The 16,021-nt window shown below is 40.2% G+C and overlaps 1 protein-coding gene across 4 annotated transcripts in view; it reads left to right on the top strand.

Annotated features, from left to right (window-relative positions):
• Vps54 (VPS54 subunit of GARP complex) overlaps nt 1-16,021 on the top strand; it is an 82,810-nt gene that overhangs the window by 65,006 nt on the left and 1,783 nt on the right. For 3 of the 4 annotated variants that reach the window (XM_057771245.1, XM_057771244.1, XM_057771247.1), the window contains 6 exons: nt 396-501; nt 6,829-6,916; nt 7,391-7,512; nt 7,621-7,701; nt 11,404-11,511; nt 13,392-13,486. In XM_057771245.1, the coding sequence (XP_057627228.1) occupies nt 396-501; nt 6,829-6,916; nt 7,391-7,512; nt 7,621-7,701; nt 11,404-11,511; nt 13,392-13,486 (600 nt within the window). Of the gene's footprint in view, nt 1-395; nt 502-6,828; nt 6,917-7,390; nt 7,513-7,620; nt 7,702-11,403; nt 11,512-13,391; nt 13,487-16,021 lie in introns of those variants that run through there. The other variant, XM_057771246.1, reaches the window with a different exon arrangement.

Raw genomic sequence — 16,021 nt, 5'->3', positions numbered from 1 at the left:
GCTCAGTAGTTAAGAGCCTTTGTTACTCTTGCAGAGAACCCAAGTCTGGTTCCTGGCAACCCATGGTGTCTAGCAACTATCTTTCGCTCCAGTTAAATTCCAGGGGATCCAAAACCCTCCTCTGGTCTCAGTGAGTACTGCATGCATATGGTACACAGACATATGTGAAAGCAAAAATACTCATACATGTGTTATAAAAACAAATAAATCTTAACAAAATGCCGTACAGAGAAAATGGCGTTCCTACAGCACAAAGTCTGAGGAGACTTTCATTATCAGTGTTCTGTAGCTGACTCTGAAGTTGCACAGCTGCCAAGTTTGGTATGTCGCCATAGATGTCTTCAACTGTTATTTGACTTTTTGATGAGTGTCTGTGGGTTATCTTTTTCTTCTAGAACTGTCTTGCTGTTAATTAGAATCATCCTTGAATATTGCCAGTGTGTGGATAACATTCCATCTGTTACCACTGACATGCTCACTCGTCTGACAGATTTGTTAAAGGTGTGTACAGCTTTTCCCATTTATTTGAAAAATAGTTGGAAGAGTTCATTTATTACAGTGTAACTAATCTTTAACTTCTAAAACACGAAGTTATTTTTAGGGTAGGGTTTTGTGATACTGGCCATCTTTATATATCAATAAGGACAACGTGCTCTGTCTTCTCCATATTCATTGTGTGCATGTGTGAAGTGTGCATGTGCTCATGTGTGCACATGTGTGCACTCACATGGCCTCATGTCCATAGTGCTGTTAATGATGAGAAGACTGAACACTACTCAACTCATTGAGATCAGAACCTAAACTGCTTTCTGGTACCTGGCAGGAGCTCACTGAAGCTTCGGCTCACTCAAGTTAGAGATTTTTTTTCAACATTCTTCTGGAACCATTAATGTAATGAAGTTTGATGATTTCAGCTATTTCATACTAATAAGTATTCTTATGTGCTAGTATAACAAAGGCTTTATTCTTTACTCTCACTTTATTAAAAATGGATGTTTTTTCTCACAGGTAATCTTCTGATTACCCTGTCCAGTCTCTTTACACCTCTCTTCCCATCTGGATTCATTCCCTTTTTTGCTCTCATTAGAAAAAAAAAAAACAGACTTCTAAGAGATAACAACATATAACAAAATCGAGTATAAGATAAAACAAAACCAACACATTAAAGATGGACAAGGCAAACCAACAGAGGAAAAAGAGCCCAAAAGAATCACAAGAATCAGAGGCCTACCTGTGCACATGCTCAGAAGGCCCATAAAAACACTAAAGTGAAAGCTCTGATATGTACACAGAGGGCCTGGTGCAGACCTGGGCAGGCCCTGTGCTTCTATGTCAGTCTCTATGAGTTTGAATGTGCTTTTGCTCAGTTGATTCAGGGAGCCTTGTTCTCCTTGTGTCCTCCATCCCCTCTGGCTCTTACACTCTTTCCACCTCCTCTTCCAAGGATTCCCTGAGCTCTGAGAGGATAGATTTGATGGAGGCATCCTATGTAGAGCTGTGTGTTCCAAGGTTTCCCTTCATAATGTCTGGCTGTGAGTCTCTGTATTTGTTTCCATCTGATGCGAGAGGAGCCTTCCCTGACTATGGCTGAATAAGGCACTGATTTATGATTGTAACAATGTGTTGTTTAGGATTCATTCTAGCACAACTTGATTTTGTTTTTTTAGACCAGTAGTATTTGTTTTTGCCCTAGGTTTCTGGGCTGTCTATTCTCTGGTTTTTGGCACCCAAGCAGTGTCAGGTATAGGTTCTATCTCATGGAGTGGCCTTAAGACCAATCAGACATTGGTTGGTTACTCCCACAAGCTTTGTGCCACCATTTCCCTGGCAGATTTTGCAAGCATGACAGCATTGTAGATCAAAGGGATTGTGGTGGGATTGGCATTTACTTTTTCTCTTTTAGTAGCCTGCAGAATATCTTCCTGTACCAAAGACACTAGAATGTAGGGGTGAAGGTTCTGTGTATGCTCCAATGTGACCTCTTCATGTTCAGTGAGTTGTGTAGGTGTTGTCTTCAGCAATGGCATCTTACTGTCAGTTTGTGGAGAGCAACCTATTCTTTGATATCATCCTGGGTTGTTTGTGGATTTCCATGGCGCCCCTTTGACATCTACCTTTCCAATTTGTATTCCCTTAATCACCTTCAGTAGTCTTCCTTACTGTATTAGCTAAGACTTCAAGTACTGTATTGAATATGTATGAAGAGAGTTGGAAGTTTCATCTTGTTTCTGATTTTAGTGGGATTGGTTTGAGTTTCTCTCCATTTAAGTTGATGATGACTGTGGGCTTGCTGTATAAAGTACCTTTATTATGTAGAGATTTTCCCCTTGTGTCCCTGTTCTCTCTAGGATTTTTATCCAAAAGGGGTGTTGGATTTTGTCAAAGACCTTTTCTGTATCTAATGAGAAGATCGTGTGGTTTTATGTCTTTTAGTTTGTTTGTATGATAGATTATATTTATTGATTTTTGCATGTTGAATCATTCCTGCATCTCTGGATTGAAGCCTTACTTGATCATGTGGATAATCTTTTTTTATTTGTTCTTGGATTTGGTTTGGAAGTATTTTATTGAGACTTTTTCTATGTTCATAAGGGAAATTGGTCTGAAATTCTCTTTCTTCATTGAGTCTTTATGTGGTTTGGGTATCAGGGTGACTGTGGCCTCAGTTTATGAATTGGGCAATGTTCCTTCTGTTTCAATTTTGTGAAATAATTTGAGGAGTATTGGCATTGACTCTTTGAAAGTCTAGTGGAATTTTTATTCTAAAATCATCTGGCCCTGAGCTTTTTGTATGTGGGGAGAGATTTGGAGACTTTTAATAATTGCTTCTATTTCACTAGGGGTTATAAGTCTTTTTAAACTGCTTATTTGGTCTTGATTTAACTTTGATAGGTGGTATGTATTGAGAAGTTGGTGGAGTATAGGTTTTTAAAGTATATTCTTATAAGTCTCTGGCTTTTCTCATTGTCTATTATGGCCCCATCCCCTTTTCATTTCTGATTTTGTTAGTTCGGATATTCTCTTTCTACCTTTTAGTTAACTTGTATAAGGGTTTGTCGATCTTACTAATTTTTCTCCAAGAACCAACTTCTTGTTACATTGATTCTTTGTATTGTTCTCTTTATTTCTATTTTATTGATTTCAGCCTTGAGTTTGATTATTTCTTGCTGTCTACTTCTTTTGGGTGTGTTTGTTTCTTGGTGTTTCAGAGCTTTGAGGTATGCAGTTAAGATGCTCGTCTGAGATTTCCAATGTCTTTGAACTTGTCTTTTAGAACTGCTTTGCTTGTGTCTCATAAGTTTGGGTATGCTGTGTCCATTTTCAGTCAATTATAGAAAGTCTTTCATTTCTTTTTTAATTTGTATCCTGACCCAGTTTTCTTTCGGTAGAGAGTTGTTCATTTTCCCAAGTTTGTAAACTTTTTCTTGTTTCTGTTGTTGATATTCGGCTTTAATCTATAGTGACCTGTTGGATGCAGGGAATTATTTCAGTTTTCTTGTACCTGTTGAGACTTGCTTTGTGACTGAGTATGTCACAAAGTATATGTGGTCAATTTTGCAGAATGTTCGTGAGGTGCTGAGGAGAAAATGTATTCTTCTGTGTTTGGATGAAATGTTCTGTAGATACCTGTTAGGTCCATTTAGCTTATAACATCTGTTAGTTTCATTATTTCTCTGTTTAGTTTTTGTCTGGATGACCTTTCTGTTGGTGACAGTGGGGTATAGATGTCTCCCACTATCAGTGTGTGAGGGTCAATATGATTTAAGCTGTAGTAGTGTTTCTTTTATGAACTTGGGTGCCCTTGTTTTTGGAGTATAGATGTTAAGAATTTAAATGTCATCTTTTTTTTTTTCTTGCTGATTTTTTTATTAATTAATTAATTTAATTATTAAAGATTTCTGCCTCTTCCCCGCCACCACCTCCCATTCCCTCCCCCTCCCCCAATCAAGTCTTCCTTCCTCCTCAGCCCAAAGAGCAAGCAGGTTTCTCTGCCCTGTGGGAGGTCCAAGGACCACCCACCTCCATCCAGGTCTATTAAGGTGAGCATCCAAACTACCTTGGCTCCCACAAAGCCATTACATGCAATAGGATCAAGAACCCATTGCCATTGTTCTTCAGTTCTCAGTAGTCCTCATTGTCCATTATGTTCAGCGAGACCGGTTTTGTCCCATGCTTTTTCAGTCCCCGGCCAGCTGGCCTTGGTGAGTTCCCGATAGATCATCCCCATTGCCTCAGTGTGTGGGTGCACCCCTCGCCGTCCTGAGTTCCTTGCTCGTGCTCACTCTCCTTCTGCTCCTCCTTTGGATCGTGAGACTTCAGTCCAGTGCTCCAATGTTGGTCTCTGTCTCTGTCTTCTTTCATCGCCTGATGAAGGTTAATATTCAGGGGGATGCTTATATGTTTTTCTTTGGGTTCACCTTCTTATTTAGCTTCTCTAGAGTCACGAATTATAGTCTCAATGTCCTTTATTTATGGAGTTTCCCTTTGATGTATATGTAGTGTTCTTCTCTATCTCTTCTGGTCAGTTTTGGTTTGAAGTATATTTTAGATATTAAAATGTTTACACCAGCTTTCTTCTTAAGCCTGTTTTCTTGGAATATCTTTTTCCATCCCTTTTCCCTGAGATACTGTCTATCTTTGATGTTGAGTTGTATTTCTTGGATGCAGCAGAAGGATGGTTCCTGTTTTCATGTCTATTCTGTTAGTCTGAGTCTTTTTATTGGGGAATTAAGTCTATTGCTATTGAGAGGTATCAATGACCGGTGATTATTGATTCCTGTTATTTTGTTGTTGTTGTTGGTGGTGGTGGTAATGGTTTTGTGTATGTGTGTGTGTATGTGTTTCCCTTTTGATTTTGCTACTCTGAGATTATTTATTCCCTGTGTTTTTATGGTTGTAGTTTACCTCCTTAGGATGGAGTTTTCCTTCTAACACTTTCTGAAGGGCTGGATTTGTAGATAAATATTGCTTAAATTTGACTTTATCATAGACAACCTTATTTTTTCTATCCGTGGGGATTGAAAATTTTGTTGGGTATAGTAGTCTGGACTGCATCTGTGGTCTTTTAGAGTCTCCTTTGAGAAGTCGGGTGGAATACTAATAGTGCTGTCTTTATACGTTATTTGGTGTTTGTCCCTTGCAGCCTTTAATATTCTTGCTTTGTTCTATACATTTAATGTTCTGATTATTATGTGCCATGGGGCTTTCTTTTCTGGTCTAATCTGTTTGGTGTTCTGTATGCCTCTTGTACCTTATAGGCATGTCCTTCTTTAGGTTAGGGAAATTTTCTTTTATGAATTTGTAGAAAATACCTTCTGGGCCTTTGAGCTAGATTACATTGTCCTTCTCTATTTCTGTTATTGTCAGATCTAGTCTCTTCATAGTGCCCCAGATTTCCTGGATGTTTTGTACCAGGAGTGTTTGAACATTGTCTTTGACTGATGCATCCATTCCTTCTGCTGTGTCTCAGTGCCTAGTTTTATTTTCTCTTCCTTAGTTCCTGTTTAAATTCTTAAACTTTTCATTTCCAGAATTCCCTCAGTTTGGGTTTTCTTTATTGATTCTATTTCCATTTTCAGGTCTTGAACAGTTTTATTTATTTCCTTCTACTGTTTTTGTTGTCCTGGATATCCTTAAGGGATTTATTAATTTCCTCTTTAAGAGCCTCTCATATCCATACATGTTGTCTTAAGGTCTTTCTCTTGTGCTTCAGCTCTGTTGGAATATTCAGGACCTGCTGTGGGAGGGTTTCTGAGCTCTAGTAATTGTTCTACTTATTTGTTATTGACTGTGTTTTTACACTGGCATCTAGGAATCTAGGAGCAGAATGGTATAGGTCTAGGTGCTGATATCTGGTCTTGTCTTTTTTGGGTGAGTGTTTTGTTCCCTGGTTTCTGTTTCCTCTCTGGATTTTAGGAGAGTGTGGTGGCTCTCCTGTTGTCTGTGTCCTCTCTGGATTTCAGGAGAGTGTGCTGGCTGTGTGTTGCTGTCTGTGTCCTCTCTGGATTTTAGGAGAGTGTGCTGGACCAGAGTTTGAGTCCCCAGCACCAACAAAAACAGAGTGGTCCTGGAGGCACCAAACATATGTGAACACACATGTACCGAAAAACAAAGGACTTTCATGAAGAGTGACAGAAACTGGAGTTAGAGAGTTGGCTCGGTGGTTAAAACCATTTGCTGTTCTTGAGGAACATTCCAGAACCCATACTGTGGCTCACAACCATCTGTAATTCCAGTTCTAGGGGGTTCATTGCCTTCTTCTGACTTATGTAGAGCCCAGGCATAGACATGGTACACATATATAATTGCGGCAAAACACTCACACACATAAAATATAGATCTTTAACAGAAAAGAGTGATTGAAACTTAAGGCAGCTATGCTCACCAGTGTACCACCAACGCAAAACCTAACTGCTTTTGTAAATGTAGATTAGAGATTAATTTCCAAAAACTGATTTTTAGATTTCTCAATTTTTTTCTCCACCAGAAATCAATAAGAGTCTACCTGTCCTGTCCCCTTTTCATTAATGTATAAATAGATTATAGTTACTTTTACCAGAAAATTCATCAAACCATTGTAGCGAGCCATTCCTCTTGGCACTTGGGAAGCTGAGGCAGGAGAATTTCCAGCATGGATTATGTAGTGAGTTCAGATCAGTGTGCACCACAAGTGAAACCTGTCTCTAAATTTAAAGAAAAATTCAACTAAAACATAACTTCATGATTTGTAATGAGAGGAGGGTGAGCAGAGAAGGAGTATGTTTGTGTCTCTGGGGCAGTTAGCACTTTAATGAACTGATCAAAATCTTTTCCTTCTTCCTTTGTTAGTACTTCAATTCAAGAAGTTGCCAGTTAGTTCTTGGAGCTGGTGCATTGCAAGTTGTTGGACTAAAAACAATAACTACAAAAAATTTGGGTATGAATTCTTCATTTCGTTGTTAGAATGTCACTTTTGTATTGTGTTTATGCCTGATGTTCATATGGCTTGGACCAGAGCCTGTGAAAGTGGCAGATGCCACATTAGCCTTCATGTGGTGTGTATGTGTTCTAGGAAGTTCCCATTGTTCCAGGTTGTATGGAAGATGTGTCACTTTCTAAAATGTAATACTGTGTACAAAGTATTTTCGGAAATCTGCATTAAAAAGCACTTTGGGAAAAGAATCAACTGTGCCAGTGTCCTCGGGCTGTTCACGGGCACAGTGGAAGAGTAGCATGTTCGTTGCCAGACTGCTTCCTTGTGCAAATGACAGATTGTTTTCTGCCATGTGCTTTTCATTTGTGAGATAAACTGGGATCTGTGTAAGATTAGTGTGGATGTTTTTACTTAATTTGATAATTAAAATCAACGAATATCTTTGTTTTTCCATTCTTATTTACTCCCCAACTGCAGCCCTTTCTTCACGGTGTCTGCAGTTAATTGTGCACTACATCCCTGTGATCCGGGCTCATTTTGAAGCCCGACTACCCCCTAAGCAGTGGAGCATGCTTCGGCATTTTGATCATATCACCAAGGTACTTCTCACCTGTTTTCTATTGGAGCACAAATGTCTTCTTTAATTGTTAAGTGTTTTGGAAATATGTCTTAGGAAATTTTAAAAACAGTGTTATTTCTCCTTACAGGATTACCATGACCATATAGCCGAAATATCAGCTAAGCTTGTAGCGATAATGGACAGCCTATTTGATAAGCTTTTGTCAAAGGTAATGATTCTTCTAAATGATTAAGCTTGGCATATGTCTAAGGCATTGTGATTTTCCATTTTGTAGAGAATTCTAGATACATAGGGACATGATAAAAGAATCTCAGTGTTTATGAGGTATTTACTGATTGGTTAAAATTTTCATTTTTTTTCCCCCAGGAAAATTTTATCATCTCTTAGGGCCCTTTAGTGGTCGGGCTTACAATTGCATTGCAAACCCTATCTCTCAGTTTAGAGAAGAGTGCAATAGAATGTTCACATTTTGCATAGCTGATTCTCATCTTCCAAATGGCCTGGGGGAGTAAGGGAGATAAAGACAGAGAGTCATATTGGTGCACTAACACTCTCTATCCATAAGAAGAGAATTTCCTCAGAAGCTTTTCAGTGTTTATATTTATTACCTATATTTGACAGATAGTGACATTTTGCTTTTTATTAAAATATGTTACAATAAATTTGAAGCAGGATGGTATTTTATCTCCCAGTACTCAGGTGTATGTACCATCCTGCTTCAAATGCACTGTAACATATTTAATTCAGAAGGCTAGGGAGATCCCTCAGTCAGCAAAGTGCTTTCCTTGCACGTAGGACCGGTGGGTGTCTTTTTGTTTGTCTTTAAAAGAGGGAAGCATGGTGGCATTTGCTTGTGGTCCCTACTCAGGGGAAGTGGAGACAGGCAAATGCCTGGGGTTTGCTGGCCAGCCAACTTAGCCATCTTGGTGACTTTGAGGCCAGTGAGAAATGTGTCTCATAATATAAGGTGGATGGCATTTGAGGAGTATCACACAATGAGAAATGTGTCTCATAATATAAGGTGGATGGCATTTGAGGAGTATCACACAGGTGTCCACTTGCTGTCACACGTCGACATTTGGACATCCGCCCTCTCACACAAATCAAATCTTAAAGGGACACTGCAGGTACCACACCTAAGGAAGTTACCAGTAATTGCCGTGTCCTCTGCTGACACCTCACACGTTTGGGACTTAGCCAGTGAGTCAGCTTACCTTTTACTGTGATTTCCTTGGACAGAGACTTCTCTGTAAGTGTGATTCGTTCATTACATTTGCTGATTGTGTCTCTCAAGTTCTTTGTTTTGTTTGATAAACTAGAGCACTCCCCTCCGCAGTTTTGTTTTGTTGTGTTACTGCCCTAGAGGATGTGGCCAGGCCTTAGAGCAGAGCTGTGTGCTCCTTTCATGGTAATTTTCCACCTGTCTGCCTGGCACCTTGCATTCCCATGTTAACAAGTCTGCCTTTGCTGCTCCCTGACTTGCTTGCCCAGAACTTTAATCTTTTTTAAAAATTCATACCAAAATAGAAGATAGGATTTGTTTGGGTTTGTCTTTTAGTTTTTAGTTTTTCGTTTTCTTGCCTGAAATTTTAATTTTGAAAATATATGCCACAATAATATAGTCTAGACTATTTTAAGACTCTAATAAGGGTGCCATTTCTTGTATTGAATGAGTCATCTCCGATTATAGACAGCTAGACTAATTAGTGTCTTACTCGTTTATTCACTTATGCAAACCATTGTGCTGGGTAACAGGGCAACACAGAGTAGATCAGTCTTCCATCTGGTCCTCAAATAGTAAAGATCTAGTAGGGAAAATAGAATAGCTTCAACAACAAAGAAGCATATGTGAAACATTGTAAGGAATTGGTTCCACATGTTGGAGCTTTTACTCTGTGGGAGACTCGGTCACCAGCTGGGAGAGAGGGGCTGGGAAGGCACTCCGGCTGTTGCATGCATGTGAAGTTTGCTTTTAAAGGGTGAGGTGAGGGCAATGAAATTAACATGCAAAAGTCTCTGAGATAACATGTTGGAAAGCGTAAGAAACCAATTCTGTGTCATAGTTAGAGAGGCACACCCAAATTAAGTCTCATGTTTGCTACAGACTAGCCAGTGAAGGACCATCAGTGACAGTCTCCACCTCCAGATGGGAATAATAGCATGATCTCAGAGGGTAGAGTGGGAGTTAGGGAGAGAATATATATCTTTGTGTGTTGTGCACTCTTTGTTTTTTATTGTGTTTGACTGTAGCAAGTGTTAGTAAATTGTCAGCTGCCAATATTCTGCTGTTGTTACTAGTAACTCAGGTGAGCACTGAAGTCTGCTAATGCACTGGGTTGCACACATAGGAATGGGCACACTGCAATAGTCTCCATTGCTATAAATCAATGTAATTCAGGTTTATTGAGGTATAGTTTGTACTCAATAAAATTCACTCAAGTACACAATTTGGTGTCTTAAAATTCATACACACACACACATATGTAATGAAATGTCCTCATTCAAGATAAAGAAAATTATTGATAAACCTTCTCTTGGACACTATAGTTTTGCTTCTCCCAGAAGTCCTTCATATGGAGTTACAGCCTGTTGTGCCAGACTCCTTTTGTTCAGCATAATGCTTTTTGGAATCGATGGATGCAACCTTATTCTTTATATGCTAATAAAGATGACTTTTAGAAAGGGGCAGTTGTGGGACTTGTGTTGAAGCTTTGCTTGTTGGAGACTGAAGAAAAGGATGATCAAGAGGGGACACCTGGGAAGGCGCGGTGCCGGAGAGGTTGTAGTGTGCTGACGTGAGATGCCACAGCATGATGAGCAGAGGGACCCAGGAAAGTTACTATTTGGGAGGTAGTATGTTTTTAGTGGCTTTTTCCCCAAAGAGAAATTCCAGAAGAATGTAAGGAAAGGTCTCTCGGGTGGAGCGAGTTACTGTTGTGTCCAGTTTAGGTGACTGAAGGGTGCGGTAATGAAAGTGAGATCACCATTAGGAAAAGCAGAGATGGAGAATGGTTGGGGGATGGGTTAGCCATTTTAGGGGTACAAAGCAAATGACTATAAATGGGATGACTTGAAACCTCAGTTCCGGTCTCAGTGAGTCCAGACCCTTTCTCTAGTGTGTGGTGCTTGCTGTGAGTCCATGACATTCTTGGCCTTGTAATCCCCAATGCCTACATTTGTCTTCATGTATCTGAATTTCTTCTACCACTAGGATATTTTGAAAACAACATCAAAACTCCAGAAATAGTGATGTTTCGTGAGGAGGCAGAGAGCCTAGTCATTACATCTTGCCAGTGGTGTTATGAAATGGTGCAGCCACTTTGGAATATAGTTTGGCATTTCCTGATAAGTTAAACATGAAGTTCATATGACCCACTGACTTCTGCTACTTACATATCCTAGAGAGCTAAAATAATCCACACCAAAACCTTCACAGATATTCATAAGGGCATAATTCATAGCAGCTCCAAGTTCTGCCAGCTGACAAGTGGTGGAGACTGTGGTCTGCTTAGTGTAGCATATTCAGCCAGCAAAGGGACGCAGTGCAAGCACATGGAGAGCAGTATAATCAGGAAAGCATCACCTGAAAGAGCCAGCCACCCAAGTCACGCTTCATGATTCTGTGTGTAAGAACTAGGTAGGAATTAAAGGAGCTTTAAACCCAAACGGCATTTTTAAGGCTGGAAGCAGCTTATGGTCTAGTAAACTGTTTTACTTCCCATAAACTAGATGAAGTTATTGGCCAAAAGTTTCTTAAGATTTGTATGGTAGTAGAAACCTCAGCTGAAGACCTGAGCACTACTGCCAGAATTAGATGTATGGAGGCACAGAAAACTCAACTCAGGGAACGTCAGAGACACTGCATAGTCCAAAAGACTAAAGATAATTCTCATTCTTTTTCCCTTGCCAGTACGAGGTGAAAGCTCCTGTTCCTTCCCCTTGTTTCAGGAATATTTGTAAGCAAATGACAAAAATGCATGAAGCTATATTTGATCTTCTTCCCGAAGAGCAAACACAGGTGAGTACTAACTCTAAAGACCTTTGCAATTTTAACCCTTTATGTTCATACCAGTAGGGGAGTTTGTATGTGCTTTAGATCCAGTTAAGTTCAAGTGTAGTTCATCTTTGCTGTCATCTTTTAGGTTGTTATATTGATTAGTGAGGCATGAATAAAATGTTTTAATTTCAAGTCTTTTGTTTTGGGAGTTGAGAACTAAACAGATCTTCTAGTCACCTGTTACCCATTGTTAGAGGTCAAAACTTCTATTATCACTCCTTACGTTAGTGTGGAGATCAGAGTTGGCGTCTACCAATAAATCTATGGTGTTATAAATTGAGGTTATAGTAGATTGGAGGTGAGAGAAGTTAGCAGTGGAGTACCAAGATTAGCATATACATGAGTCAGTCATTACTACTTATTAGACGGACATGAGTGATCTGTGGTAAAAAGGGTGGGGAATACCTCTCAACTATGACCAAACATGGGAAGGGAATAAGAGGTATCTACCCTTCCTGCTGTGTCCACCAGAAGTAGTACATGTTTATTCTTTGGGATCTCTATGCCCCATGCCTCTTTCTCTGCCCTGAAACCTCCAAAGTCCAGAACTTCATACTTTCCTCATTTTTATTCATCCAGTTAATTTCCCTTAAACTGGATGCTGTCATTCAAGCCCAGCTGTAGAATGGTGCAGTGTAAGAATGTAAACTAGTATGTACCAGGGGGCTTAACTTCCAGTGGGCTGTTATTCAGAACTTTGTTCCTATGGCTTGTGTATGCATGCAGATGGTATTGGGGCGGCCTTCTTAGTGCTCTGTGTGTTCTTGCATCTCCTGCTCTTTCTTGTGACCCTGTACTTCTGTACCAGCTATTCGCATTCTTCATGCTTTCCTAGGTTTTCTTTAATAACATTAAACTCATAATTCAGCATCATCTAACTCCCTCAGGACTTAGACTGAGGGGAAGACAGACATGACTACCCTGAAAGGTAATTTCCTTGTCATTTCTTGTTGGCCAGCCATCCTTCAGCTGTGTGGCGTCCCTGGGAAGAGGCTAACAATGTCTGCTCATCCCAGGAAGGGCACAAGGAGCAGGCCAGTGGAACAGTCGAGTCTATTAGTATTGTTTACAGGGCAGAAGTGACGCACTGAAAAGCCACCCAGGCATGGGTGACGGCTCAGAGCTGCACTCCTGGAGCTCCTTGAACAACCCTTACATGTAACCATGTGACCGAGCCTCCTGAGCCCGGGGAGCTGGGTAGGCCTCTTCCCACTCTAGGAGGGATGTTTCAGTTCTGAGGAGATGGCTACACACCTCCTCGGCCAAGTAAGATTCCCCCATCTCTGACGACATTTGCTGTCTGAGTTCTAACTCAAGGGCCTGCGAGCCACGTCAGGGAGCTTCTCTCTGCTAAGGTTCTGCAGGAGTTCCTGGCTTGTATGCTCCTTTTACTACTCAAATGCCAGCAGCTGTGCAAACTTCCATAGGTGCCTGTACATATACATGTTCCTTGGTAAATAGATCGTTAAATTATTTCCATAGAGTAATCAGGTAAAAGTAGCTTTTACCTCTCTTACGTCTTATTCCCTCACCCCCACTAAGTTCCTAGTTAGATAAAACTCCCACTGCTTTGTGTTATTTTTGCCTAGTTTTGACTCTTTATGCAGCCCTGAGGAATTCTCCTACTGTACATAAAGGTGGTTTTACTGCTGAAGTGCTGCTGAGTGGGGGAAGAGCTCTTGTCCAGCGGCCGAGGAAGCCACAGGGAACGAGCAGCTCAGTGCTTCCCAACACCCTAAGTCTATGTCAAAACAAAGAAAAGAAACTTTTTCCATTTATTGATTACGGATATTTATCTTCTATTTCAGGAGAACTTTAAGAAACTTTTATTTCTTTTTCAGATGTTATTTTTAAGAATTAATGCAAGTTACAAACTCCACTTGAAAAAGCAGTTGTCACACTTAAATGTAATAAATGATGGAGGACCTCAAAATGGGTATGATTCTTAATCTGTCTCCACCTGCTCCGTACTGAGTGTTAGTCCTTGTCAGTTTCATGGTCTGCTTTCCTGCTGCCATCATACTGCAGAAGAAAACCACCAAGTCAGCAATGTTGTTTTCTTCTCTTGTGGACACGGCCTCTTTGTATCTTCCCACTGTCTCTGTTAATAATGGTTGTCCGTGTTCAGCTCCTTGCCGAACCTTACAAACCCTTCTCAGTGAGGCAGTGCGGGCTAGTGGCTCATCTCTAGATGCTGAGCGGTATTGCTGTGTGCAGACAGGATTCAGAGCTCTACTCCAGGACCCTTGGACTAGGGGAGTGGCCTCATTTCTAAAATGATGAGAGTAAACTGCCTTATTTTGGAGAGTCCTGAAAAAAATCTATTATTCTTAAAATAGTATTACATTTTAAAACCAATGGATTCGTATTTTACAAAGTTTGGGATAAACTCTAGCTCTGCCACCTACTAACTTATATCTAAAATTTTGAATAAGATAATTACCTTATCTATGCCTGAAACTTCTTAGATTTTGTTGTTGTTGTTGTTGTTGTTGTTTTGACTTTTAGGCAGGGACCAGCTCTTGCCATGTATACCAGACTGGCTTCCAATTCAAGAGATCCACCTTGCCTCTGCCTATAAGTACTAGGATTAAAGGTGTTCTAGAAATGATTAAAAAAAAAAAAACAAAAAACTCTTTCTTCCTTTCACGAAGAGAATTGAAGATTAATCTGAAGCTGGGGATGTTGTTGAGTGGTAGAGCACTTGCCTTCCATCTGTGAGGTCCTGGCTTCGTCCCTAGCTTGTGAAGTGGGTGTGTTTGTGTGTGTATTAAAAAAAGAAAAAGCAACCAACTACCTGTTAAACTTTGGTATGGTTTTCTTGGTGTGCCACATATTTATCTTTTTTTAAAAAAATTGTGTATATGGGTGTTTTGTCTGCATGTCTATTTATGTACCATGTGCACACCTAGTGCCCTTGGAAGCCAGAAGACAGAGAGCATTGAATCCCCTGGAACTGGGGTTAAAGTTGTAAACTGCCATGAGGGTGCTGGCAACTAACCCAGGTCCTCTCTAAGACAGCAAGTGCTCAGAGCTGCTAAGCCATCTCTCTGGTGCCTGAAAAACTACCCTATGAGTGATAAGAAATATCGGTCATAGCTAACCTAAATTAAATGCAAGAGAAATATGCTATTTCTATTTTAGATGCCTAATAGCATCTTCTTGATTCAGAGCCAGTTTAGAAGCAGGAATGAAATGAACAAAGTATTTGTTCGCCTTCCTGCTGTTCCTTGTAATTCAACTCATTCATGCAGCTAGACAACAGGTGAAAAGCTTAGACTTCTGCTTAGTCACACTGGGTCCTGATTCCCCTCATATCAAGTTACTGTAGTACTTATCTCCAGGGGTGACTGGAAAGTTGGATGTTCTAAATGAAATCACAGAAACACCTAGCTGATAACTAAATGTTCATGATCCATTTTCTTACTGTGAAGCCATTTACAAATTGACTGGTCAAGCATTCTATAGATCAGGAAATTAGGACCTTTGCTTCCAAATCTGGATTGTGAATCGTTTATAGAGACACTGTTCAAGATTAAAGGCTGGATAGAAAAGATTCCTAATGTAAACATTCCCAGCCCAGAATGATCTATAAAGTGTTATTCCCTTGTTGGCTACTTGGAGGTCCAGCTGGGGAGGGAAGAACCTGCTTTTTTTAGAGGGTAGGAGTTTCTCGCATCTCACCAGCATCTGTTGTGTGCCAGCAGAAGACCAAGCTGCTGTCAGCGACTGTACCTAAACCACATGTGACTGTTAGCTAAGTAGTTCATACATACTGGTTCCATTCTACATTGGTAAGCTACTAAAAACTTGAAGTCAATCATAATGATATTGTATTTGCCCATTAATAGAGTTTCTCCTAAATGAATTAAATTATACACATCACCCATACTGCACTACAAAAAAAAATTGCATAAAGGTTCTTAGGTGTTCCTCTGAGGCACTTTGTGGGTGGAGAGAAAAATCCTTGCTCAGATGATGTTCCTTTTAAGATTAGTTCTTTTTACAATTTCAAATCTTCCATTTGGGTTGGGGAGTAACTCAGTGAGAGCAATTGCCTAGTAAGGCCTAGAGTTCAATCCCTATCACCCATTGCCCCCAGTGCATACACACTCTTGTTCTCTGTGCCTCTGTGTTAATGCTGTAACAATTCCTTTTACAAACTTATCTGAACCCTGAAACATACCTGAATTGAAAGAAAGAATATGAACAAAACAGTATCAGCAAAACAGCATCTAAAACAAACAAATTACACTTTAGTTTCTAAGAGTCCCCAGGCTAAGCAGCTCCTGCTTTTCAGTTCAGGATCTAAAGGAAATGTTCTGAGGTCGGTATGAGTCTGACAGGTTTGCACACCAAAGTGAGTCTTTAGTAATACAGTTGTTACACTGTGTGTGCTCTGTGGGAGATGGAATCACAGCCTTATTCATGCTGAGCAAGTACTCTACCATTGAGCCGTCCGCCCAGCCTC

The sequence above is a fragment of the Chionomys nivalis genome, chromosome 6 (genome assembly GCF_950005125.1).
Source record: "Chionomys nivalis chromosome 6, mChiNiv1.1, whole genome shotgun sequence".
Lineage (NCBI taxonomy): Eukaryota > Metazoa > Chordata > Mammalia > Rodentia > Cricetidae > Chionomys > Chionomys nivalis.
This window is presented reverse-complemented; position numbering and strand designations above follow the sequence as displayed.